The sequence below is a fragment of the Bactrocera neohumeralis genome, chromosome 5 (assembly GCF_024586455.1).
Source record: "Bactrocera neohumeralis isolate Rockhampton chromosome 5, APGP_CSIRO_Bneo_wtdbg2-racon-allhic-juicebox.fasta_v2, whole genome shotgun sequence".
In the NCBI taxonomy this organism is placed as follows: domain Eukaryota; kingdom Metazoa; phylum Arthropoda; class Insecta; order Diptera; family Tephritidae; genus Bactrocera; species Bactrocera neohumeralis.
This window is the reverse complement of record NC_065922.1, coordinates 75,780,351-75,807,477: the sequence shown is the minus strand read 5'-3', so window position 1 is coordinate 75,807,477 and position 27,127 is coordinate 75,780,351. Positions and strand designations below refer to the sequence as shown.

The 27,127-nt window shown below is 34.1% G+C and overlaps 1 protein-coding gene across 5 annotated transcripts in view; it reads left to right on the top strand.

Annotated features, from left to right (window-relative positions):
* The window catches only part of LOC126758754 (cyclin-dependent kinase 11.1), a 65,404-nt gene that overhangs the window by 6,494 nt on the left and 31,783 nt on the right, over window positions 1–27,127 (top strand). For 2 of the 5 annotated variants that reach the window (XM_050473129.1, XM_050473133.1), the window contains exon 1: window positions 22,429–24,861. In XM_050473129.1, coding sequence (XP_050329086.1) covers window positions 23,199–24,861 — 1,663 coding nt within the window. In that variant the 5' untranslated portion in view covers window positions 22,429–23,198. Of the gene's footprint in view, window positions 1–22,428; window positions 24,862–27,127 lie in introns of those variants that run through there. The other 3 variants (XM_050473132.1, XM_050473130.1, XM_050473131.1) reach the window with 3 other exon arrangements.

Below are 27,127 nucleotides of genomic sequence, written 5' to 3'. Positions count from 1 at the left end.
TGCCAGCGCACACACTAGCCATACACTCGGGCATGTCTCAGCTGCTTTATGCGCTGCCTACAAATTAGCCGCAACAAAAGCGACACTGCGCGGTGTTTTACAGGCTGTCGGCGCCATATTTGTTTTGACTGTCGGGCTGACTGGCTGATTGGCCGGCGCTTGTGTTCATAATTACCCAGCGATTTGCACGTCAATTATGGTAAGCCTTTTTTGGCTTATTACAGTGGAGTGGGTGGATCGGGTGGTAGATAAACTTACTTACAGTGGCGGTATTTGCGATGTAATAGTCATTATACGCTGAAGAGAGTATATTAAATTTACCATGAAGTTCAGAAAACCCTCAAGTTATATATGTAAATGGTCTACGTCCATCTGTCTCCCTGTATATAGGCGAACTAATCGTTCAGTTTTTGAGTTATCTGTCTGAAATTTTGCACACGTGGTTTTCCCTCCAAGAAGCTGTTTATTTATCAGAACTGTCGATTTCGGACCACTACGGCGTATAGCTGCCATACAAACTGACCGATCGGAGACAAGTGCTTATGTGGAAAACTTTCTCATTTGAAGAGATATCCTCACGAAATTTGGAATAGAGTATTGTCCAATGTAATCGAATGATCTCCGAAGGAATTGTTCAGATCGGACCACTATAGCATATAGCTGCCATACAAACTGACCGATCGGAAACAAGTGCTTATATGGAAAACTTTCTCCTTTGAAGAGATATATTCACAAAGTTTGACATGGGTTTTTGTCTAAGACAATAGTGCAATCCTTAAAGAAATTGTTCAGATCGAATCACTCTACCATACAGCTGCCATACGAACTGACCGTTCCAAAGCAGGTCTTTGTGTTCAAAACTTTTTATATGACAAGATATCTTCACGTAATTTTGCATGTACTATTTTCCTACACTATTCCATAATATCCAACCATATTGTACAGATCGGACTACTATAGCATATAGCTACCAAACAAACTGCTCAATCGAAATATAGATAAAATTCCATTGTTGTGCTACACGAAATGTTACAGCATCGTCTCCGTTAACTTCACAAATTTCATTGGGGGCTTGCGTGGCAGTCGCAAAATATAGCGAATTTGTTCATTTTTTTAAATTTCTCCGAATTTAACTTTTTTTGGTTAAATTAAGCTTAAAATCTCACTTTTCCAACACTATATGGGATGAAATAATGTAAGTGGTAGCACTGAAGATATACGACTGCAACGACATCTATTTACAAAATACGAAACGACTTTTTCGACTACCCAATATTTATTCTCAATTTGCAAATATTTGGAGCAGAAAAACTTTTTATGCATTAAATATTTTACTTCATTAAATTTGGAGCAGGAAAAGCAGTAAATCTGGTTGCTTCTTTTTTTTTTGTCGAAAAAGACACACTCAGACCGATATTTTTCCACGTAAATTAATTATATTTTAATGATAAATATATTCATATATGTATGTATACTTCACATATATGTATATGTATGTATGTACATATAGGGTATTTCACGCAATCACTTACTGAATTTACTGCCACTCAAGACGCTTGTCTCGTTGTTATTACGAATGCAGTATTGCTGTTGTTGGCTATCATATTTGCGCTTGCATGGGCTATACATATAAACAATGGGCTGGGATAATCAAATTTGGTTCGCTCATAAATTTTATTTATTGGAGTCAATGAAATTTGCACATTACACAGAAGTGTCAAAGAGTTGGCGCGGATGAAAGCAAGCGAGCGTTGACATGTGTTGCGGTAAAAGCAACGCAGGTGAAACAATACGGCAGTCTCTTATTGCACAGTTCGCAGTCGCACACGTAACACATCGAGTGTGACAATTACTATGCGAATTATATGTATGCCTTATTTTGTAATAAATTTTTATAAATAATCTGCTTTTCTGTGAGTTCTCACAGCGCAGATGCTTCCGTATTTGAGCTTTTGAATTTTCTTTTCATAAATTTCATACAATATTTTAGTAAAATGGCATTTATTTATGATACGTTGATAATTTGCAAAATAAAATTGCAATCTATTCAACTATGTGTTGTATTTACTCTGGTTGTATTGCTAAAATTGTTCATAATTATTTAGTTAAATGTTGTTTTGGCCTCATTTCTGAGCCATTTGCAACCATTCGATGGAGAATAGGAAGTTCATTGAAAGAATGTATTGAAAAAATTGTCTTTAATTATTGTATTGAATATTTTTAATTTTTCTTGAGTATCTGCATTCAATTGGTCCAAAATAAGAAGTTCAGCGTAAAGACCTTTGCATCTTTTCTCATTTCTTTTACATTACATGCATTTGATCATATGCAATTAGCAAGAATAATTCGGTACTATCACTTTCAACATACCAGAACTTAACGCTTATCGTTGTTATCGGTAAATTTAAATCTTATCGTTGTTATCGATAAATTTCATACTTCCAATTCGTTTCAAAAAATTTAGCACTTAACATTTGTTGGTGGCAAGTGAATATTATTACTTAATTCATTTATTTTTATTAAATTCTGAGAGCACTGCCGTTGTAATAACGGGGAAACTCGCACATAACTTCGTTTGCGTACGCCTTTTTCACCATTCCACCAGTTTTTCGCAATTATTTCGCTATATACATATATAGCAATTGCAAATTCATAAACGTTTGTGCGCTTAGTACACAGCTGTCTCCTCTCTATATCATATGGCCAAGCGGCTGCGTTACCAACCACACCAACTATGAGGGTCAAGATCTTTTTTTGTATATAGTATGTATGTATGTATGCCGCAGGCATTGCTGGCCTTTAGAATTTTTTTCGCCGATTTCTGCTTGCCGCAGTTTTGCCGCTTATTATTTGATTACGCGCTGCTCTTACGTTCTTGCAATTTAATTCATATTTCCATTACTCAATTTATAAATTTTTATGCGCCCGCTGCTATTAAGTTATACACATATTTGCTTTTATTACATGCGTATAAGTTATTGTCTCATTTAATTTATTGCCACGAATTTTAGAGGCTAAAATGCTGACCGCTGATGGCTTGGCCGGTCCTCTAAATTGCAAGGTCGAACATTTGTTTATTTATTTTTTATATATTTATCGTTTGAAGGTTAAGGACGACGCCAGACATTACTTGCATATGCAAGTTATGAAATATTCCAAATTTTGCGTTTTTAGCGTGCAGTTTATATTGCAGAATTTATGTGTTATTAAATGGATAAACTAAAATTCTTTTACGACGCATAATTTTGCGTTATATGATAATATACATTGTGACAAAAAAGTACCCTGATTCTGTAAATAAAATGTAAAATATTCAATTATTCATCTATATTTATTTTGTCGCCTTCAAAGTAATGCCCACCAGATGTAATACACTTATGCCAACGATTCTTCCAGTCCTCGAATCGCTTTTCATGAGTACTTATTGTGATGACCGGCAGCTCTTACAGCGAATTTTGTTTTATCTCTTCGATCGACTGATAACGGGCTCCACGGTACGGCAATTTTAGTTTGGGGAACAGAAAAAAAATTGTACCGACCCAAACCTGGTGAATACGATGGTTGATTGATGGTACTCATTGCGTTTTTGGCTTTAAATTCAGTAACAATCGTACTCTTTTTGAAAAAAAATCAGTTGTATCGGGACGAGTCGAGCAAGAACGCCTTTCGTACCCAAAATATCCATCAAAATCATTCGAACGGACGCGCGAGAGATGTCTTGCCATCTCCATAACTCCATACGATTTTCAAGCACCAGATCCTTCACTGTTTTAATATTTTCATCAATTGAAGATCCAAAACACGGCATGTCTTCAATGAGCGCTCTACCGTCTTTGAAAACTTTGTACCACTCGTAGGCTTGTGTTTTTAATAAAACTGAATCACCGTAAACCTTTTTCAACATTTGCTACGATTCCGCATACGAAATTTGGTTAGAAATAAAAAATTTGAGACAAATTCTTTGTTCTATATATTTATCCTTTGTAAAAATCGCTATGCACTCTTGAGGTGTACCGACATAAGCAGCTGCTGTAAACAAAACTGCTTGACAGATCGTGCTCATATTTGGCATAGTAATTAAGGACAGTCCAACCAACTTAACAAAATAATATAATATTATATATATTATTTTTTAAATCGTTAACTGCCGAATTTATTTACAATTTTCGAGTGCTTTTTTTCACAATGTAGTACATACATATGTATGTACCTGTTTTTTCATTTTTTTGCTTACAAATAATTTTCTTATTTTTATTATTTATTTTATGTTTATTATTATTTTTATTTTTATAATTTTTCTATTTTTTTTATTTTTTTTATTATCATTATTATTTTTGTTAATAAATGCTTTCCTATTTACCTTCACTTGTTGAGCCACGACAATCGATTATCGCTGACATTAGTTTTCATAATACCCTAAAAACAACCTATGCGCCTGATTCACATTACAAAGCACGTGAGCCATTAATAAATGCACATCTATCACGCACAAATTTGGTTTAGCAATTCGCTTTACCTTCTCCTCAATACGTGGTAATTTTGCACGCCTGAAAGCATTTTTAAATACCCTTTACGCATAACCTTCACGCTTGCCTGCACTGTGCAACATAGCTAATTTGCTTTTAGCGGCATTAGGCATTCGCCTTTGCTTTGTACTTGAATTGTTCAATTGAAATTGCTAATTGCTCATGACTACTAGATTTTAATAACAATTCTGCACAGCAAATCGAAAGCGCAAATAAGTCATGTAATTGCAAGTAATCAAATGCAAATATTTGCATGAAAGTACCAATCAATTCACATGCCCTTGTATGAGTTTTTGACTACAAATTTATTTGTTTACCGTGTTAAATACTTAGCGTGCATTAAAAGAAAATGCCTTTGAATACCGTTGAATTAGCGCCAGTCGTTAACGCTTGCAGCGATAATTGCTGGATTTCTATTTGCCAGCCAACAATGTTGTCTATGTGTGCACAGGGCATTATTCGCACATTTCCTCATACAATTGTTAGCTGCATTTCTTCCACCCACATAGCACTCAATTCAATTAATATAACTGTGCGAATAGAAATCTAAATTGATTAGCTACACATATTCAGCTACATACATCAATCAGCTGTTTCGCGTGTGTTCGGCTTTAAATTACAAACGACAACAACCAGCACAGCGCTGTTGTCGAAGCGCTAATGCGACACGTATACGCCCCTGAGGCCATTTGCCATTTCCGTCGCACTTTACTCTGTGCTGTGGGTCTTATGTTACATACTACATTTTTGCAAGACGATTTTTTTTATTGATATTTGCTTTAGTTTTTCGCATGAGTGCACTAAATATTTCAACTATTAACTCCTAGCTAAAACGAAGATTTTCGGCAGCTTAAAGGCACAAAAAGTTCTCTAAAATGTATTAATTTTTATTTATGTAGTCTGATTATAAATTATATAAATATTTGACTGACTGATTAGGCTAAATATGTGCTAATAAGTGCGCTGCCTAATTAGGTTATAACTGGTTAAGTGGCTCGCAAATTGCACTATGCCTTTCATAAGTATTTCGCATTTGTTGCTAATTTAAAAGACAACAAAATCTTTTTTAATATCAATATTAACCACAATTTATTAGCATTTCGCTCCATTTCGCAGTCAACTTCCAGATACTTTGTATCAAATATACATACATATGTACATATGTAAGTACATGCCCGTTGCAAAGTATCAAAGTATCCCTCGTACTATTATTATCAATTAGCGTTATCTTTCTGGAAATGTACACTTTTATGGCTTAAGTACTATTTTTAGCAGTTTTTAAAAGTCGACAGCTTGATAGATTTATTTTGTCTACTAGAACTAACAGCAATTATTATATTTTTTGTGGATCAAGTTTCAGAGCATAGTTAGGTGTCATTTAATATAATTTTATTGTTACTATTTTTATACACATATACAGTTACGGACAATAAAATAGGATCATCCATAATAAAATTTTTCCTGTCTAAAAAAAATTTCAATTTGATTTAAATTGAACTAAAAAATATTTTTATTAATTACTTAATGTGAAATGCTATTGTATGTATCTATATTCTTCTTTTTTTGTGCTATTTAAACTTTTTTACTTTTTTGTTTTTATTTATTTATTTTTATTTTATTTTTTTTTGTTTTTTTTTTTTTATTTTTTTTTGTTTTTTACTTTTTTTTTGACATTTGTAGAAAAATTATGAATATTCATAAAACTTATTTAACTAATAACATAAAAATCTTTAAGAAGCACATATTTGGTCATCTGAACGCCATGTAAGCAAAGTCCTACCTGCTATCGATAACTCTCCACTTTCAATGTTACTGCATATCTGCAACAATATTTATTTAGCTTGTGAAATCAAGTATTTACTAGTTTACTGAAAGATTTAGTAACTCGCTGTTAGTAAATTACTGCAGTTTAGAAATACTGTTTCTCCAGCACGCCTAGCGATACAAAAGCTTCTTATCACTTGCTTTTAATAGACTACTGCGCTGGAAAAGTACTTGTTTACCTAGTTCATTACTCTTATACTAATGTTTTTGTGGAAAATTCCGCTGTTTATTTATACACTTAAGGCACGCTTCACTGCTATCAGTTCAACAGAATGTGCATTTCAAAATAACGAACATGTTTTTAGCCTTTGATCGTCTTTTTTTTTTTGCTTTTAATACGCACTTTACACACCTTCCGATATTGCAATGATTACCTGCATATTTTTATCACTTCTTGTTTTTTTTATGTACTTAGTATTTCACATCAAAAATTATCTAATTTGTGTCAGCTTACGACATATTCAATCAGTCCCTACCTTATCTGACACTTCGCCGCTTTATTGCGAGAACGTGTATTGTAATAATCCTTAGCTGCCACTGTATATTTCTAAATGTTTATACCAAACGGGCGAGCTCATAGAGGAACATCGAAAATATCGTGCTAATAAAAAAAATTGTATTTCAATTATGAGGCAGCAATAATCTCTCTTTTTTGCTTGCTTATCAATACGTCTCTACTAAATGCTTATTTATGCTGATTATATTTCGAACGTGATTTGCGGTGGCAGCACTTATCTGCCCAATTCGTGAGCTATATTTACATAGCGATACCGCAAATGAGTGAAAACGCTTGCGTATACCTTTGTATGTGTGAATGTATTTTTTTTGGATTATCGATAATGGTTATCTTCACACAAACGCGGGTTATTTGACCGTGCACACACACATTGACATTTTAGTTTTTTTTATTTTTGTATTTGCTTACTAATAGCATAGCACTTCATTCAGAAAATCGCACTGTCCTTGCATGCCTACGACAATGTTCTACGTGTGCGCGCTCCTGACGTCATAAATAAAGCAAACAAAAAAGATAAAATAAATAGTAAAATAAGATACATACGTATATTATCATAAATATGTAGCACATATGTACATATATAATTTACACAGAAATATAGTAAAAATATTTGTTTTTATCTTTAAACTGGCAAAATGGTTACCTAAAATTGCACAAAAAATTAAATTTGAAAGTTTTTATAGCAAATGTTTTCTAAATTTTAATACTGACGTCAAATTCCATGCAAATTATTTAGTTATTACTCATTATTTAAATCCCAATACTGGTGTGTTTGCTTCTTTTCTTGTACATACTAGATGCGGTTCGCAAATATATTTTTGTGCTGAATTATGCGCTTATTTAAAATTCAATTATCCAAAAGTGAAAAGCCGGCAGGCAAATAGCAATAGATAACTATCGATTTTTGAAGTGCTGATTCATCATATGTTTGCAGAATATTTTTTTGCTTTTTAATATTTAAAAAATATTTTTTGTTTCGATTTAAATTTTTTTTATTTTATTTTTTTATTTTTTTATTTTTATTTTTATTTAAATAATTAATTTTAGTTTTTTATATTATTTTTTTATTTTTATATTTTTTTAATTCCTTTTTTTATTATACTTTTTTAATTAATTTATTTAACTACTTTGTTTTTTAATTTTATAAGTTTAAAAATTTATTCATTTTAATTATCTAACCTTAATTTTGTCACAAAAAAAATATTTCGTTCAATAATTTAAACAAGCCGATAATCGACTCTTGATGTTATCGATACTCCTTCCGTCACTCTGACTGTCAGCTGAGCTCTAAACCTTTGTTTTGATTTGTGCCAATTATGTATTTTCTGTGCTGAAATCAGAATAATAAATATTTGCCTTGGATGAACTGCAAATCAAATTATTTACGCTTGATATTTAAATAGTTCTAAAGTATTTCCACAACGGGGTATTTGGAATTTATTCTTGTATATTCTAAATCTATAAATGTTTGTAAACGCAGTACACATTTTTATACTAGTGATGTGAAAAGTAATGCGTATAAATGCATGTTTATACAACTAGCCACATGTGCCGTCTCTTGATTACTTTCCAACGCTTATAACTGAATTTACTTACAAATGTATATAATTCAGTACAATGTATTTTTTTAGTCTATAAATATAGTTGAAATCGCTGGTATATCAGCTTTGAAAAAGCAGGGAGGGGGAGTGGATGCTTACATGTGATATTCGCATATGACTGCAATTTGCGGCAACTTTCCTTTCGATTTCCACATTATATTGCTAATGTCTTTTTTATTAGCCTAATCAATTAAACACGTTCGATTCATTATTGCCTACTTTTTTATTGCTAGTAGCAACCGGAAATATTGGCAATAAAGCATTGCGTTAATTTTGCGCGAGCGTGGGTGGCAGTTTTGGCTGCAGCACGTCATATATTTACGCTCATACCAAAATATATGCCAACTTCAATTCTTCTAATTTCGCTTATGCGTGTTATGTCTATACTCGAGATAATTCTTCAGAAAATAACAAAATCCGCATAATGCCGCTGTTTCGATTTTACGCTATGTAAAAATGTGAAATGAGTCACGCGTGGGCCGTGCTAAATTTTACTACAAGCTCATAAAAATGTTTAGCAAACGCATACTATCGTTTGTGTGGGAAAGGTAAGCAAAAATAATTAAGCAGCTCTTCCAAAAACCACTAATGAAACTGTTGAAGTTGCACGAAATGTTGATGTGATGTTAGGATAATGTTTTGCTGCGTGCAGACATGCAACATAGTTAACATTTTGCTGTTAAAAATACGGTAATTTCTGCCACACAAAATACAGAAATTAAAATTTCGTTCAAAATAAAAAAATACGGGTGTATTTAACCCTGGACGTGCTTTGTTAATCGATTTGACTAACAATCATCGTGTTTTGGAAATAGCAGCAAAATATCGATGCCCGTCCTGGGTTAAAATGTTTACACTAAAACTTTCTTCCGCATCCGTCATCGATTATTAAATATTATCGATTTTTTCGCACCTCTCTTTTCTGCATTATTGTTTTTTTTAGGGTCAATGACACTTACGCTCAAAAGCTGATGGCCATATACTTATGTATATAGTTTTATAATTATAATTTGTTATTTTAAATCATTAACTTTGCACGAGTAAGCAGTAATTTCCATTCATCTATTTTCTATCTTGCTTCATCTTTTCTTGGAAGCCTGCTAATTTCTTGAAATACAATCAAAACGAAATTGCCGCGGGCCAAAATAAAAAAAATAATGTGCAAATAACAACTTTGTAACCGAAAGTAGCAAGCAAAACAAACCAAAGTATAAGCATATTTAACCGCTCTTACCTTTTACTCGTGTGATTTCACTTTAGTAGTCATAAAGCAGCAAAGACAACGTGTGAACAACCTCTAATCAATAATTGAATCAACAAGGCAAACGTTAGTAATGGACTTTCGATATAAATTCTTCACTTTGCTTAGCTCAATTGTTTATTTTAATGCGTTGAACTCATTAAAACTTTTCAATAGTTTCGCGCATTTATTTCGCAAAGTACCATAGTTGCTGCACAAAAGTCAGTTGTAATTACACTTTTCTACTTGCTGCACTAACAAATCTTTAGCGTGTTTAGACCACTTTCAACTTTCCAACACACCAGTTCAGCATCCCGCGACCTTTATTGAAATCACGCAAATGGTTAGTTAAATGCGACTCCACATTTTCGAACCTAAAAAGGTTTTGTCTGGCCAACTGCTAGACTAGTTTTGGAGCGCACCATTGCGCTCTTCACTATGTAGTCTTTAACTAAGTTTGCTACATTTGAAGTGCGTTATTGCGGTGCGGCGCCTGACCGCTAGTGTCTCAACCATTATGGTTTCTACAACTTTTTTTTGCGTTTCTTACCCGCTTTACTGCTCGAAAGTCATACAAGTAATATGCTTTTATATATGTATATTTGAAAATATTTTTTGTATTATAAGTGACCTGCTTGCTGCTGAATTTTACTTTTATGTGCCGTCGTGTCTTGACGTGCTACCAGCAAGCGTCAATACATTTATTTCGGGTTTGCAATTAAATTTTCGCCACCTTTGCTTGAACTCAAGCACCTTTCAGTTCACACGTTAGCCCGCGAGCTTCGAATAAAAAATTCTCACAGCAGAGTTGCTTAAGTAGAACTTGGCAAAAAAAGCGAGTTAGCAAATGCTTTGTTGACTTTCATTTGTGCAACTTCTCAGACTTCTCAGACAGTCGTGATTTGTGACCTCTGACTACTGTAGTCCATTTTAAGTTATGTTCAACTATTTACTTGTAAGGATAATTTTTGTCAATGGTGGCATAATGTATTCAAAAATTATAAAGAGTTTAATACTGATTTAAAAAAAAATTTGCAAATTTCACTTAACATTTTTAAATAAATAAATATTTTCGTTTATTTGCATCTTCCCACTTGGACTTGAAAGCGTCGCCAATCACGCGAAATAACCAAACGCATTTATATTGCAACTATTTGCCTTGCAAGCTCCTTTTTTGTTTATTATTTTCAATATCTGTGTTGCTGTTGGCGCGAAATTCATTCACGAATTTGTTTACCCTTCACCGGCCAAATGCTTCCCAGCAATTCCCCACATTTATTTTCATGGAAACTCAATCAATTAATGCGCTGGCATGGCGGCTGGGCAGCGATGTGCCTAATAGGCTGCGCTTTAAATTATTAACAATTATAAAATTCATGAGCGACTTAGCATTCAATTCGCGCATACGCGTGTCGTTGAGCAGGGGTTAATTGTATTGCCTGCCAGCGGCCCAAACGCGTCCCGAGTCAATGGCTCTTTGCATGATGCAATATTTGAAAACTATTTCATGCGAGTGCGCTAATTGCCAATAACGGAAAGGCGTACGTACATACTTACTCTTAGACGCATGTGCAATTGTTTACAGAAAATAAAACTACGCTGATTATATACATATGTATATAATATATTTTGTATTGGGGTTTTTTTACTCCTTCTAATTATGTTTGCTGGTTTCTTCATTGATTGTGATTCGCCCAATCCATTTGTTTGGTTGAATGTGTTGACGACATGCCTTGGCTGTCAGTAAGTCAAATATATTTGCCCGCTTCGGTAATTTGACGTTGAGTTCTTTACATTCACCATTTCATTCATATACATACATACATACAATATCATAGCAGTAAACAAGCTCTTTTGCACGCTTTAATACGGCTTTAATATTTCCGCAAATTTCCAAAGTTTATCAATTAGTCATAACGTCTAATTAATGTGCGTCTGAAATACGCCACAAAAGTTTGTTTTTCTACATAAATGAGGATTCCAAGAATGCCAAGCTAACAACATTCGAGCTCAAATTTACGTCAGCCAAAGTGAACATAGATTTGGTTGTTTCTTTGATTTCTAAAATGCTGATGGCGTCAATACCGTTCGCTTTCCAAATTAAAACTTTATTATTTGAACAATTCTAGAACCAATTCTTGTTAAATAGCATTTAATAAATATTTGAGCTAGGATAGCATTAAAGAAGAGTAAACTTTATTTATCCGTTGTATGTACAATCGATAACTGTTCGATTTTCCCTCCATATTGCCATTTGAAATTTATTCGCAAAAAATATTAAACCAAAATTATCACTTTATTTTTTCTATATCTCATACCTCAATTACCAATCTATTAATATCGAATACTGGCAATAGTTACTTTTTATTTTTTGTATTAAGTTTAGCACTTTACTTAATTTTTAAGTAAGTTGCACAAATAACATTTTTGACTACTTCTAAGACCATTGCCATGTTTTTACTGCGTAGTTAATTTTTTAAATATGCTTTTGCCTTTACTGTTTACTTTTTAAATGTGTGTTGGCTTACAATTCGTTTCATTTTTATTTATTGCCTCTTTCTTCAATGCCAACTGAACAGCAGTCGATTTGTTTGCTTGATATTTGAGCGATTTTGCGCTTCACTGCGTCTTTGGCTTTAAGTTGTAATGAGTCACCATGTTGTTGTTTTCAGAAACTAGTTTTTAAAGCAAAATAGAAATAATAAGAGAGATAATGTATAATACATTTAGTTTGCATTGACCTTTCATACGAATTTCGTTGTTACAATTTCGGCCAAATAACCCTTCTTCGACTTTATTTGTAAAATAGCTACAAATATTGCAACACATTAACGTTTACCAATTGAAACATAAGATTTAGCGCATTCTTTTAACTCTCCTCATTCTTCAAGCAACCAGTTTTTTCGTGCTTTCGTACGAAAATCCCTACATTACGTTTTCAACTGGCTATTTAAGGCCGCTACTAAAGCCACAAAAATGATTATATGCATTTAGTTGATGACTAAGTGAGTGCTTTGCATTAATTTTACAGTTTTTTTATTGCAATAAATGCATATGTTAAACATTTGACGTAAGTGCGTATTAAATAATTTATATGCGCGGGTTATTGACGCTGTAAACTTCATTGGAATTTCTGCTACGTCAGTTTCGTGGTATTATGTCAGTTATACTACGTTGTTTAGTAATTTATTTCGACAATTTTTAATTTCCAAGAAAGAAAAAATTTATAAATTGCAACTTTGCTTCTGCATGAGTTGCCATTTTTAGTTTATAAAAGTCTGTCAATGCTAAGCCTAGGCGCTGTATAAATTCTAATGTATTTATTATCGATTTTCGATATTATTGCCTAGTGTCATACCAGTGTGTTACTACAACTTTGTAGATTTTAATTTTTCATAAAATGAACTCAACAATGTACTGAAAGTGTGTTTTTTTTTAATATTGCATTTTTCGATGTCCTACGTAACGAAAATGAAATTCGTGTAGTCAGGTGCATGTAAATATCTTCTCCTATTTTTGTTTGCTTCCATTCTAATGTTTTGCCTAGGAATGTTGGTTTTGTTTTATTCCACGCTTAAATTTAAATTTTTTGTGTCTAAATGCAAATAAATAGAATTCGAACGGATATTACAACGCAAACATAATGCCTAAAATCGAAAATGCGACTTCCTGTTACACGTTGTACGTAAATATGTACGTGTTACTTTTGAAAAAAGTCAATTGCGTAGAAAATTATTTTGCTTGGCATCTGCTAGATTTTTGTTTTCGCCATTACATTGCGAATTTATTAAATTTTATTATACATTTTACATAAGTATGTACATATGTATGTATGTGCGCGCCATATTAATGGCAACGTCATTAAAGTAACTGAAGCGTATTGATGACGATATGAGCACTTAGCTGCTTGTTTACATTAAGCAAAGTTGAAGTAAAGATCAAAGAAAATGTAGTACAAGCTCGCAGGCACTACGTGATAAATAACGCAAACCTGGAAAATACTGAAAGAAAATGTAAAATTGCATAGGCCAAAGCGTAGTTGGCAAATATTTTCCAAGAACAATTGAATATAAGTATGTAAGTCTGCTAGTTAACTTTGTAAACAAATTATATTAAGTTGTTTAGCATTCCGTATCATAAACGACTGCTACCGACAAAAGCCACGCGCACATACATATGTAAGCGTGTGCCGCCAGTGTATTATGTGTGCTGCATTATTGTGTGACGAGTTGTAAAATCGTAATAAAAATGATAATAGCAAGTTTCAAGTGCATTATTTGCCAACACATTAGAAAAACAGACACGGGCATGTCTGTTTTACGCGTGAATGCCTGATTACACGAGCGGTGGGCGGCTGTTAGCAACCCCAGTAGCGACACTAACAATTATTGCGAACTACTTGCCACTTGCGTGTAGTAATTAGTGTAGTAGTATATGGACAGCTGTTGGCAAGTTAATTACTTACAATTCGCTTATCAGCTTTAGACGCTGCGCGCTTGAGTGATTGCATTTGAACGCCCTTGACTCAATTCTCAAGCGTTTAGAAGTGTGGAGTTGGCATTAAATTAATATTAAACTATTAAACTTAAAAGTTGTCTCAACTAACCTAAAAGAGAACTGACCGCTTAAACTCAAGTTTTTGTATGGAAAAATTTTCTATTTGAGAAGATATTTTTACGAATTTCGGCATAGATTATTGTCTAAGAGAATGATGCAATCTTCAAAGAAATTCTTCTTATCCGACCACTATAGCATACATATATGTAGTTGCCATACAAACTGACCGCTTAAAGGCAAACTCTTGTATGGATATTTTAATTTCTGGAGAGTGTTATAACTGCGCTGAAACCAAAGTCAAAGTTTTTTCTTGTTGATAATTCTTCTACACAACCGCTTTCTTTGTTCTTTCCCAGTAATCGCGTTAAAAGCTTTACACCACATTTTGTAATTCATGAAACCACATTTAATCTACCGCAATATTGTTGCAAATTTTGCATTACTATTTTTGCATATTTAACTTAATGCAATCTGCGTTGTGGATGCTCTGCTTTGGTCGCATGATCTCATCCAGTTAGTTAATAGTCGTGAACTGGTTATTTGCATATTTGTTTCTGCTAAATACGCCCTTTATTTCACAATCAACGCGGCAGTATTTATCTGCTCGCCGGCCACAAAATGACGAGTGTTTTAGCATACTTTGCACATTTGCTCATCTATTAGTTCCCAAGTGTGTTTTCTTTTTCGCCTGAACTTTGTCTTCAAACTCAAACCACAACAACAATGTGCTAATCTCAGCATCAACCGTCAACAAGCCGCTGACTTTTCCACCTCCCACTTTGCTTTTTTCTGCACATATCGCTTGATATCGTTCAATCTTGCCATCTTCTTTGTTGTGCTTGCGCAATTATGATCTTTGTATATTTACATTATTATTATTATTATCTCCCATGAAAGCGGAAGCAGCTTGTCTTTTTCACATGTGTGTTTGTGTGCATAATCTTCACAACTTTTCCATCAGCGCCGCCGGCAGTGTCAACTTCCAACCTGTCACCTTTGTTGATCCTTTCCATAATGTAAATTGAATCCTTTGTTTCTTTCTTTGAGTATTTGTAGTAAATATGTATATGTTTACAAATTTACTTTTCCGTTTTAATGGGCGTCTTTATTTGCTGTATGCTTGCAGAACATATTTTCTTTGACATATGTCCGTCAGCGTACAGTAGCTGCGCTAGCTGAACATGCGAACAAAGAAATACCTAAAATTATATCCATTCCTTCTCGAAGTTTTATTTGACTTTAAGGCTTTATGTAAATTTTTATCTCTGTAATACAAGTAGACTGCTAAAAATCTGATTCAGTTACAATTCTGTTTGAATGCTCGATAAATTTTTCTGTTAACTCGATAACTTTTTGAATGCTGGGTAGATTTTTATGTGTAATCGATAGCATTTCAGGACAATTTTTTGGTGGAAGCTCTACGTTTTAAAGGGTTTTTGTGAAATTCTAAAGCTTTCACGAAGCTTTTACGCAGGTAGTTCTTACCTGTCATGTTAACTTACTTTAGAAATGGTTAAATTTGCCATCAAAACTTTTCTGATACATTTGAACTTTTTTTGAACAACAAAAGGTACTATTTATTTAAACTAAATAACTAAAAACTACTAAATATTTTCACCAATATTTAAGCTTCACGTGGTAAAGACTTTTTTGGAGCTTGCAAAATGAAGTAAAACTACTTTTTCACACACTTACACAAAATGTTATGGACAACTTGTCAGCCACTATTTGCTTTTCTGGAGTTCGGAAGCTTTTACGAAAACTTTGTAATAATAATGTTATTTGGCGTTAAAAATGGTTATATAGGAAAATAAATTTTTCAATATATTCAAAGCTTTTTTAGAGCTTTCTAATTGAAGCAAAATGATTTTTTCACACACAACATTTCGGTAAACTTTTGCTAAAAGTTCTATGCCTTTTATACAGTTCTGAAACTTTCGTATAAATATTTTTTATTTAGTACTATACTTGGTTAAAAATTGTTAAATAAAAAAATGATTTTCGATGCATTGAGAGCTTTGCTGAAGATTAAAAAGTTAGCTTTCGAATTTTTTTGGTTTCATACACACACTCAGTGTTATGGAAAACATTTCTGATGATTTATGTTGAAAGCTATATTTTTTAAAGTGTTATCTTACTTTAAAAAATGTTTAATAAAAAGATAAATTTGCCATCAAAGCTTTATCGAGAGCTTTTGCTGAAAGCTTTTACTTTAAAAATTATTAAATAGAAAAATAAATTTGTTACCAAGGCTTTATCGAGAGCTTTTTTCAAGCTTAAACATTAAGCTTTTGATTTTTTTGTTTCACACTTTTCGCTTACACTGTGCGTCTTGTCAGCAGTTTTCACTGTCACCGCTGCTGTCTTGGTTACCGTTTTTTCTTCTCTGCTACACTTAATAGCATTTTCTGCTTCACGTCGAATGCGTCAAGCAAGTTTATCGATTTCTTTTGTGTTAAAAATAAGAAGCACGCAAGAATAATAAAGGCAGGCGACAGTAGAAATGCTATGAATATGCAAGCAAAGTAATACTAAATACAATTGCCTAAGCATTTATTTAGAAGGCAACGGAATTTGAAAGGCGCAGCTTGAGCACGGATGGACGTGCTGTCAATTACATAAATTAGTTAAATTGCTTAGAAGTAAATAAAGGAATACGCAACACAATATTTGAATTGCGCAGGCAGAGATAATCCGTTAAGGTCAATGCATTTTTCCAGCCTTTTATTAAATTGCTTAATGTAATAGTTTTTTCAGCGCGCCTTGCATAATTTCGTCGTCCACTTTTATTCGAGTATTAATTTTTAATAGTTATTGTTTCTAAACTATTTCAACATCATAAATCGTTTTTTGAACTCCCCGCAGTTGGTTAGAAGGATACTTTTCCAGCACATGTCGTGCATGTCGTGCACTTAATTTTTTTTTGTTATTTTTCTGCCATAAATTTTTCATTTTACTGTTTTAAATAGCCGAACAACGCCTTTAACTCTCTGTGTTCGTTTCGTTTCAACGCGGTATTGACTTTTGACACGAAACTTCGCGCACTGTATATTTCCACGCCATAGCTGCTGTTCGGTCAACGTGGCGTATGATGAACACGTTAAAATTTTGACGTGCCAATTGGAACGTTGCTCTTAGCATTGCCTATCAGTTGAAGAGGGAGAAAAGGAAGAACACACAAATGTAATTAATCATTCTATTGATTTATTTACGTACACAAATTGATTAGTTGTGCCATTCGAGAGTAATATAAATAATAAAAACAACAGCAAAATATAAAAAAACATGCAAAACTTATTTGCTTTCAATTTTACCGTGTCGCAGCTCAGCAAATATTTGCAATTTGCAAAAGTATATTTGCATTTATTCGCGTTCACTTTTATAAGAACAAAAAAACAGCAAAACAAATAGTAAAAATAAATATAAAATTGCGTAAAGGCTTGCTGTGATTGTGTTATGGCGTCTGTCGCCCGTTGCCCGCTTCAGCCGTCAGCTACTTGCGTCAGTGTCATTGTGCTTACGGTTAGTGTGGTTTATTTTGAGTGTTGCCAAAAACATAAATTCAATTATTCGGAAGGCTGCCATTTCTACGCATTCGGTCGCAAGTTTTCTTACACAATATTTGCTACACGCAGCTTCACCTTCGCCAAGTGCAGCATAGAAAGTGAAATTTCTCATGTTTGCAATTTATTTTCGCTTTTCTATTTCTATTTTCACTATATACTCAATATACTATAGTGGAATGTCAATAGTTAGCGTAAGCTATGCAGATGTCCTAGACCCAATTGAAAGTGGTTGCACCATTGCAAAGAAGCATTGCACGCACTTAGACTTGAAATTTTGGCGCGCATTCTCACACTAATTTTTTACTTATTTAAAATATTTGTTTTATTTTATATTTTTTTTATTTTATATTTTATATATTTTTTTTATTTTATATTTTTTTATTTTTATTTTTTTTTTTATTTATTTTTTAAATTTATTTTAAATTTTTTTAAATTAATTTTATTTTTTTGCTATTTTGGTTTTATTATTATTTTTTTTGTTATTTTAGCTTTCATTTTTTAATTTGGCATTCAAGTATTTTCTAATATTCAATAAATACATCCGTAAATAATTCCGTTAATGCGGAACGCGAATCGATGAAAAGAATTTAAGGTCAAAAGGCACTAAATACGTGTTGAGCTTGTTGGACTTAATATTTTTTTTTTTTTTTTTCTATACAATTTTTGTAATTATTTTTTTATACAAAAATGTTTTACGTAATTTCACCATTTTTAGCGCGTGTGTTAATTAATTGCTGATAAGAGCCGACTTAAAAATAGCTGATCCCATTGATTACTTCACTTTGGTAATTAGCGTGTTCTATTATTAGATGCCATTTTGTCCATAAAATCAATCCTATAAGTTTAAACACATTAACACACTACAATTTGAACTAAAAAGCCGAAACCGTGAAGTAGCACTTAACATACGTTTTATAGGTGCAGTGGAATACTTCTTACAGCTGCACTCGAGCGTGGATTTGTTAAAAAATATGAACTCCTTTGTAGTAGCAATTTCGATCTGCTTAGTAATACATTTTTCTACGCAGTAATGATATGCTCGGAATCAAAAGCGCTGATCAGTTATTTACCCCGTGTTTCTGATTGATTTTTGCATGTCTGCTTTTTTACAACTTTTTTTCATATTATCAACGAACTTTTGTAACTTTTATGGCATTATTTCAATATTCGAAGGCTTTCACTAGAGATCTGAGAGCGCTTTAGAGCTTTTGTCTATCAAATAAATCATAGGAAGAATTTTAGCAACCCTTTTGAGCATTCAAAAGCTTTAAAAGTAAATATTTAATATATTAATCAAATATTCTAAAGCTTACATTAAATGTCAGAGAGCTTTTACAATCTTTACGATATTTTTGTTATTTTTTTGCACTTGTCGAATGAAATTTCTCCTATTCTGTGCTATTCCACGCTATAATCGCCAAAATTATCATTTCTTCTGCGCATTAATTATGAGTTCTTCGTAATATAGACGTAATTGTACACTGCATTATTCATATCAAATCCGTTCATACTCATTTAAGTCCTTATTTTTGACTTTAGCGCATGCAACACGCAAATTAGCGTGCAATTAAATGTAAAGGACCAAAACACGCGTTTGCATATATATTTAAAAAAAAACTACAAAAATAGTTTTAGGACCAAATGTTTGAGGCATTAGAATTTTCTCTGTTACACACTTTTCATTTGTATTAGCCATTGACAGTTTGTTTGCATAAATTTTCGAAATAATTAATTAATGACCAGTAAATTATTAACGATTTCACAAATTTAACTAATTAATTTCCTCACATGATTAATATTTAATTAGATTGACTTGAACTGTCATTATTTGTAATAATATAAACTGTGGTACACACTGGAACTTCATATTGAAGAACTTAACGTGAGCACGCACTGTCAATTTATTGATTCACTCTTATTATGTGAAGTCGTTTCGTTTAGCAATTACTCAATGCTTTAGCTTTTAAAGTGTGTTTTGTCACATTTTTCAACTTAACTGTATTTCTTGCAATTTTTCTTAACTGCAGCTGCAAATTCAAACGAATTTTAAATTTTTAATGCGACCATTTTCTTGCACTCCCCTTTTCCCCGCTTATACAAATATACACTTTGAATAGATCAACTCAAATGCACGTGGCAGTAATTCAGTAAATGAAGAAGGAAAAAATCAATTTCCTTGCTTTTCTTGCTTCATATGCGGGTGTGAGTAGCACATAGACTACTAGGAAAACATTTATACTGTCATGCGTCAATAAGCGCCACGGGCTGTGTTGGTCAACATGCTATATACCAACAACAGTAGTAGCTATAGAAAGTACACCCGCACCTGTTAGTTTGCAAGCCAACTAACGCAGGTGTGTCCGAAAAAAGCTGGCCACTTAGAATGAGGTCATAAGTCGAGTGTTAGTTAAAAAAGGATTTTTAATGTCTGCAAGTCGGCACACACAGTACTAACTGTATTTGCTAGTTTGTATGTTGAACTGTTCTTGCAGCTGAAGTTTAGTCAGAGTGAACTGTACAAAAAGACACCCTCAATTACATTCAAATAGTCTGCCCACAAGCCACTTTCGGTAAGCATTTACACAATTTTTTTTTATAAAATCTTGTGTTGTAGGGTATCAAATTTCACATTTCATTAACGCCTTCACAAATTATGTACACAAGTTGTCGTTTATTTTTCACCAAAAATTATACATTAACTTGCTGCGTTGTCAAACGCTTTTTTTATACTTATGTTTAGCAATTTCTTCTCGCCTTACTTTGTTTACTGACATGCTAGACTACGCGCTTGATCAATCTAGTTATAATCCTTAAATTTTCGCTGTGTGCCAATCAGTCACTTGAAATTATTTATACTAGTTTTCGGCAGATTTTTGACGATTTCTGCAATATTTGCAAATGTCATTTAAAGTAGCCTGAAGAGTTAACGCAATTTCACAAGTTCTTGCACTGCTGGTACTTGAGTTTATACCGTATGAAGTGTACAGATTAGTTATCGATATCAGCCTTGAGTTTGATCACTCACCACTGATAACATATCTTTAAACAACTTTATTTGTTTTTAAATTTGAAGTGGGCACTTGCATGACTGTTCAATTATTACGAAATTTAAGTAAACAAAAAATGTTAATTTAAATTTTCTGTATCACATACACACATACATGTGTACATATGTATCATATTAGACTAACAAGTGTGTTCTTGTGAAATTTACGCCCACTTGGCATACGAGGCTAAAATTCTAAAATATTTTCCGTAAAGAATTAGTTTAAATTTCTGTTGTTGAAGTGTTGCAATATACTTCCAAGTTTAATCTCTTTAATTAGTAATACATATATTTAAAACTTTTAAATATTTATTTCATATTTTCATCAAGTCACATACATATTTTTTTATTATTTTATTTTTGTTTTGATTTTGGTTATTTATTTTTGTTTTGCGCTTCATTATCGCTCTAATTACCAATAATTTGCGTTTTAAGTACTAATTTGTAAATGCTCCATGTAAGCCCTTGATAACATGACTTGGACTCGTGAAACTCACATGTAACTTTGTATGTGTGTGTGTGCGGTTAACATATTTACATACTTATAAATAAATGTAAAAGCCCTTTCCGGCTTATCAGCATTTTGCGGTTGAGCCACAGGCTCACGGCGACTTATCAGCGCTGCTTTTTTATTTTTGTCTTCGCTGCTAAGTACGCGGCGTCATTGCAAGAATTGCAAATGTGCACATTGACTAAGCCCCAGCACTAGCTTGCTGCTCTACCACACATTCCATGCGTTGGTGCTAATGAGTTTCAATTATTTTTTCCCCCCGTTTACTTCTTGTTTGCCATTAATTTCCGCTAATTCCATTCAACGTAATATACTATGCAACAAATATAAATTTACATATGTATGTGTGTATGGATGTGTATGTGAGATTTTTTTTTTCCACCACACCGCCGTGTTGACTTCGCTGGGTGCCTCCGTGGTTCTATTACCTGTCGGAGCAATTATGTACTTCGGCTTTTCCACACACTCGCACACACACATATACATATCCGCTCCATTATGCGCTCTACTTGCCCATAGTCGGTTACGATAGCCACTGTTTGGCGCCTTCGTGTTTCTTTTTCGGCTGATGCGGTGTTCGTGCCTACCCGATGTACGATTCGCACATTCAGCGCTGCGTGTGTGTGTGCCTGTGTGCGTGTTTGTGCGCTGAGCGGATATCCAACTTTCGCTTTTCTATTTTCCGCGACCGCTTAAGCAGCAGTGGGTGGGTGGTTGGCTGGCAGCGGGTGGACATTTGGAAAATAGATAACATACATGTTACACATACGCCATGGACGCACATACGGACTTTGCACACGAGTGGATATATGTACATATATGCATGTACATGTGAAAGTGTGTGTGAGCGCTGAAATTGTTAGCTGCCGTCGTCCATTGTGCGCGCTGGTATGTGTTTCATGTTCGCATTCGCACTCACTTTCGTGTGTTCGCGCGCGTGTGAAGTCGTATTCGTATGTGTACGCCGAGGCATTTTTTTGTTGTAATTTTTAAATTCAGCATATTCGTGGCAATATGAGCGGCAACATGTTGTAGTTAGTAAGTCAGTCGGCGTTTGACAGTCACAGTAAGAAGAGGCTATAAACGAGTCCAATAGCCGATGATAATATAACACACGCGCTCATTGCAACAACAATAAGTAAAAGCGAAAAATTTAGAAATACAACAACACGTCAGCGGGTTTGGTCTGCAATACGTGCAAAAAATTCGACAAAATAAAGAGAAATAAACATTTTTATTGAAATTTTCAAATTCGTAACGAAACATAGAAATATAATTTTGTAAACATATCGATTTCGGAAATACAAAATTCATACGAAAGTTAATGCTAAATGTTTGCGAAATTTCTCACCACACAAGTAATGTGTTTTTACCGTTAATTTTAGTAAACAAGTGCAATGTGACTGTTTAGAAACAAAAAGTTTCCTTGAAAGAAAAACGCCACTAAACAAGTGTTTATAATAAATTTGTGCTCATTGTGCAAAAACAAATATTCAAAGACCCAGTGCATGCGTCCTCAGTGTCAGCGTGAATAACTTTCAGTGCAAAAAAAAAGAACATTTAACTACAGTGCCTTCTAAAGTGTTTTTTTTTTCATCCACTGAGATTGTTAAGCCAATTAGTGGCATTTCGAAAGAAAGACACATAAAAAACAACTGCAAATTGTAAAAAGTGCGAACAGCAAGCGGGCAACACATAATTAAGTCGCCAGTCAGCGCGTTGTAGTGTCACAGTTATAGTGCATATAGATAACGTTAAAGACCGCAAAGACTAACAAAGAAATTACCCTAAGACCAACACTTCAACCCTGATGGCAACAACAGCACCGGCCAGCGCCCCCCTTATCAGCCACAGCAGCTCCGCCAACAGCAGCAGCAGCAGCAAGCCGATTACCATACCCTTGCTTGAGCGCTTCACCAGCCAGCTATCCACTGGTTCGGCCGACAGTGGCGTCGTTGTTGGTGGTGCTAATTCTTCCAGCAGCAATTCTGTGGCGTTGACTAGAAAAAGCCTTGCCGCCAACTGTTCATTGGATACGCGCTGCAATTCGCTATGTCTGCATGGCACGAATGTCAAATGGCAGCTCCAGAAGCTGAAGCAGCCCACCAATAAACAGTTGCTGTCGCAGGATAGTGGCATCGATGCCGTTGTCGATGGCGGTAGTGGCGGCACATTGGCCGCTGATGGCGACGCAGATTCGACTGCCGGTTCGCGGCAACAACTTAAGTCCATGCAGTGTTCGTCGTCCAGCAGTGAGTCGCTGGGCGGCAATTCATCGGGCCTGTCGCTGTCCAAATACTCGGAGGATGGCGGCGAGTCGGAGAACTCGTCGGGCATTTGCATGAGTGTCGGCAATGGCCGACGCATTAAGTATCGCAATAGCGCCAGCACCTGCACTCAAGGTTTAGAGGACCGCATCGAAGAGGTAGACATACCAGACGATTACGACGAGGAGGAAGACGACGTGGATAATGACGACGTCGATGTAGACGAAGACGATGATGAAGTCGATGTGGGCGTAGATGATGATTTGGACGTGGATGAGGATGAAGACGTTGAAAGCGATAGCGATTCGGGTAATAACTCGGGTGTTGTGGGCGAAACAGGCAGCGCCTCCATGCCCACAACGATCGGTACACTCAACGGCTCCTTTGGCAAGATCGTGCCAACGAAAGCGCTCGGCGTCAAAGAACCACCGGCAGCGATTCAATTGAACATCAAGTCGTCGCTACATGCGCCGCAGTGCGCCTCAGCGCCGGTAGGCAGTGTTACTTACTCAACGTCCCACCACAAAGCCAATGAAACAAATAAGCCAACCACTAGCAGTAGTAATCATAATAATCTAAACAATAATCGTAGTAGTAGCACTAGAGACCATAGTAGTAGTAGTAGTAAACCGCAAGCAGCCACTAAGTCCAAAAATCCCGAATCACAAGTATTGGCCACTGATGGCAATTATTATTTTCCGCTGCTGAAAATCTCCGACGATCCGTACATTGATTCGAAATTGATTAACAAGAAGGATGGCCTACAGGACACCATGTACTATCTGGACGAGTTCGGCAGTCCGAAATTGCGCGAGAAATTCGCACGCAAACAGAAGGAGAAGGAACAGAAGCAACAGAAGGCGCAAAGGAAGCAAAGCAAACGCGAAGAGGAGCGTAAGAAGCGCACAACATTGGCGCCGAACGCCACTGCTGCATTCACGACTGACAAGCAAACCGCTAACAGCGGCGCGACAATGGAGTCCAAAAAACCAAGCAACGTCATAGACGCTGCTGCAAACTGTGATGATAGCTCCAAGGAGCAAAGGCAAAGTAGTAGTTATAAGCACAAATGCGATGCTGCGGCTGGGAGTGAGCACAAGACCGCTAATGAGGCGGATACGCGCATTACAGCGAGCAACAAGTCGCTGTCGACCGCATCCTGCGTGACCTGGAATAAAGTATTTCGCAAGTTCAAAACTGTTTTAGGTAAATGGCGATTTTTTTAGAGTAAAATTTTTTCTAATTCTGATATGGTTTTTGAAAGTTTAAACATTTAAAAAAAAATATTTATGTAAGTCTAAAAAATTTTTTTTTGAAAGTTTCAAAGATATTTTTTTTTAAGTTTAAAGATTAAGAAAAAAATTAAGTTTAAATTTTTTTAAAAATTTAATTTTTTTTGTATTTAAATTTTTTTAAGTTTAATTTTTTGAAAGTTTCAAAAACATTTTTTTTTTTTGAAGTTTTAAAGCGAAATTCAGTAATTGTTTGTCGTGTGATGTTCAGAATTGCAAAGCAGTCGTAAAATATGTTTTCGAATACTACAGAGGCTTATAACATAATTCTATGCTCTTATCATACAAAAACATTTTTAGGAAACAACTTTCAAAATTCGATTATTTGTTTAGTATTTAAATTTTTAATTAACTTACACATTTTTCTTCTCTCTTTATAGGTAAGTCTGATATGAGAACGCAAGCTATAGCCAATACTGGTAAGGCACAAGTTTTTATAAAGTCAATAATTGTTCGACATTAGAAAACGTTTTGAAGCTTTGTAATACATATGTAGATTGGAAAACATTTATAGTGAATGCAGGCTTGTTGCCTATTTTTAGGCGTGCAGAAATTCGTGAATTTTCTTTGTAGTATTGTAGGAACTGTCTTACGTTTTTTAAAGGTTTTATAGACGTACATACATACATATGTATGTAAATTCGATAGTGTTTGTAATTTGGAAATTTTTATGTAAAATTTTTTTTTTTATGAACTTTTTTCTTTAAATTTATTATTTAATTTTTTTCTTAAAATTTATAATTTAATTGTTTTTTTAATTTAATTTTAAATTTCTTAGTTAATAATTTAGGCAGGCATTTTGTAATGTGCTTTTTTTCAGTAATTTCCGTTACTGTTTGTCAAAAGTATTTTCCGCTGTCAATGATATGGTTCCATTGTATGCATAAGTATATATGCATATTTAATTTTTTTTTTTTTTCAAAATGGAAACAGCCATGCCAGATTTGCCCCAATTCATTGCCTCCTACGTATCCTATATTATATACATACAGTGTGCGACAAAACTAAAGCACGGAATCTGCCTTGTCGGTATTTAACCGAATAAAATCATAAAGTAGGCATTACGTGATGTTTTATTGATTTGTATTATTAGTTCATGTATTCTTCTTTTAAAATTAGTAAAAATTAAACAAATTAACTTACTAAAATATTATATAAAATTAAATATATGAAGAACTCCAAAAATCTGGTGCGACAAAACAAAAGCACATAAGTAAGAATTTACATTAATTGCACATTAATTGTTTGTCAAACGGTTTTTAATGATCAAAAATGTTGGATATGTGTAGTTATTACCTAATTAGAAAAATATTAATGCATATTCAGTTGCAGTTCGTCATTCAGTACGGTTGGTTGTATGTTAAAGAGAAAGATATTTCAATGGCTCGAAATAAGTATTCTGTTCATTTTAGAAAAAATTTGTTAAGGATTTTAAGAAAAGAGAATCGGTTATGACTATTGCAAAAAAGTTTGGAATAAATCATCCTAATGTTTCCCGAACATTTAGCTGATTTGGCAAATCAAGCTCTTTGGTTACAGCGCATAGAGGTAGACGGCCGTGGAGAGCAACCGAACGAGAGGATAAGGGAGTCATTCGGGCAATAAAAAAATACCCTTTTATATCGGCAATATCTATTGTAAGACAATTACGGTTAAATATATTACAGAGATCCATACAACGTCGAGCTGTCGATGAGGAATTTTCATGCTACCTGTAGCAAGTTATTGCAAAAAAGCCGTATTATTTATTTAAAGAACAGACTGGCGTGATTGGAATTTGTGAGGATGCACATAAATTGAGTGATTACCAAATGGCAAACTGTACTTTTTTCTGGCGAATCGAAGTTTAATATCAAAGATTGAGATGGGCTGAAGCTGGTAGGCAGACCGAAGGGACAACGCCTAAATCAACGTTATAAAACAAGCGCGGTGAAACATGGTGGAGACAATGTACTAGTGTGGGGTTTTTTTCCAGGGAATGCAATAGGATAAATTCATCATATAAACAGTATAATGGACAAATATAAGCATAAAAATATTTCTCAGAATATTAATGCTGCCACATGTTGCAGAAGAAATGGCTTTAAAATGGAGTTATCAACATGACAACGACCAGAAACACACTGCTATTTGTGCAAAACAGTGGTTTGTTGATAACAGGAATGAGGTTTTGAAGCGAC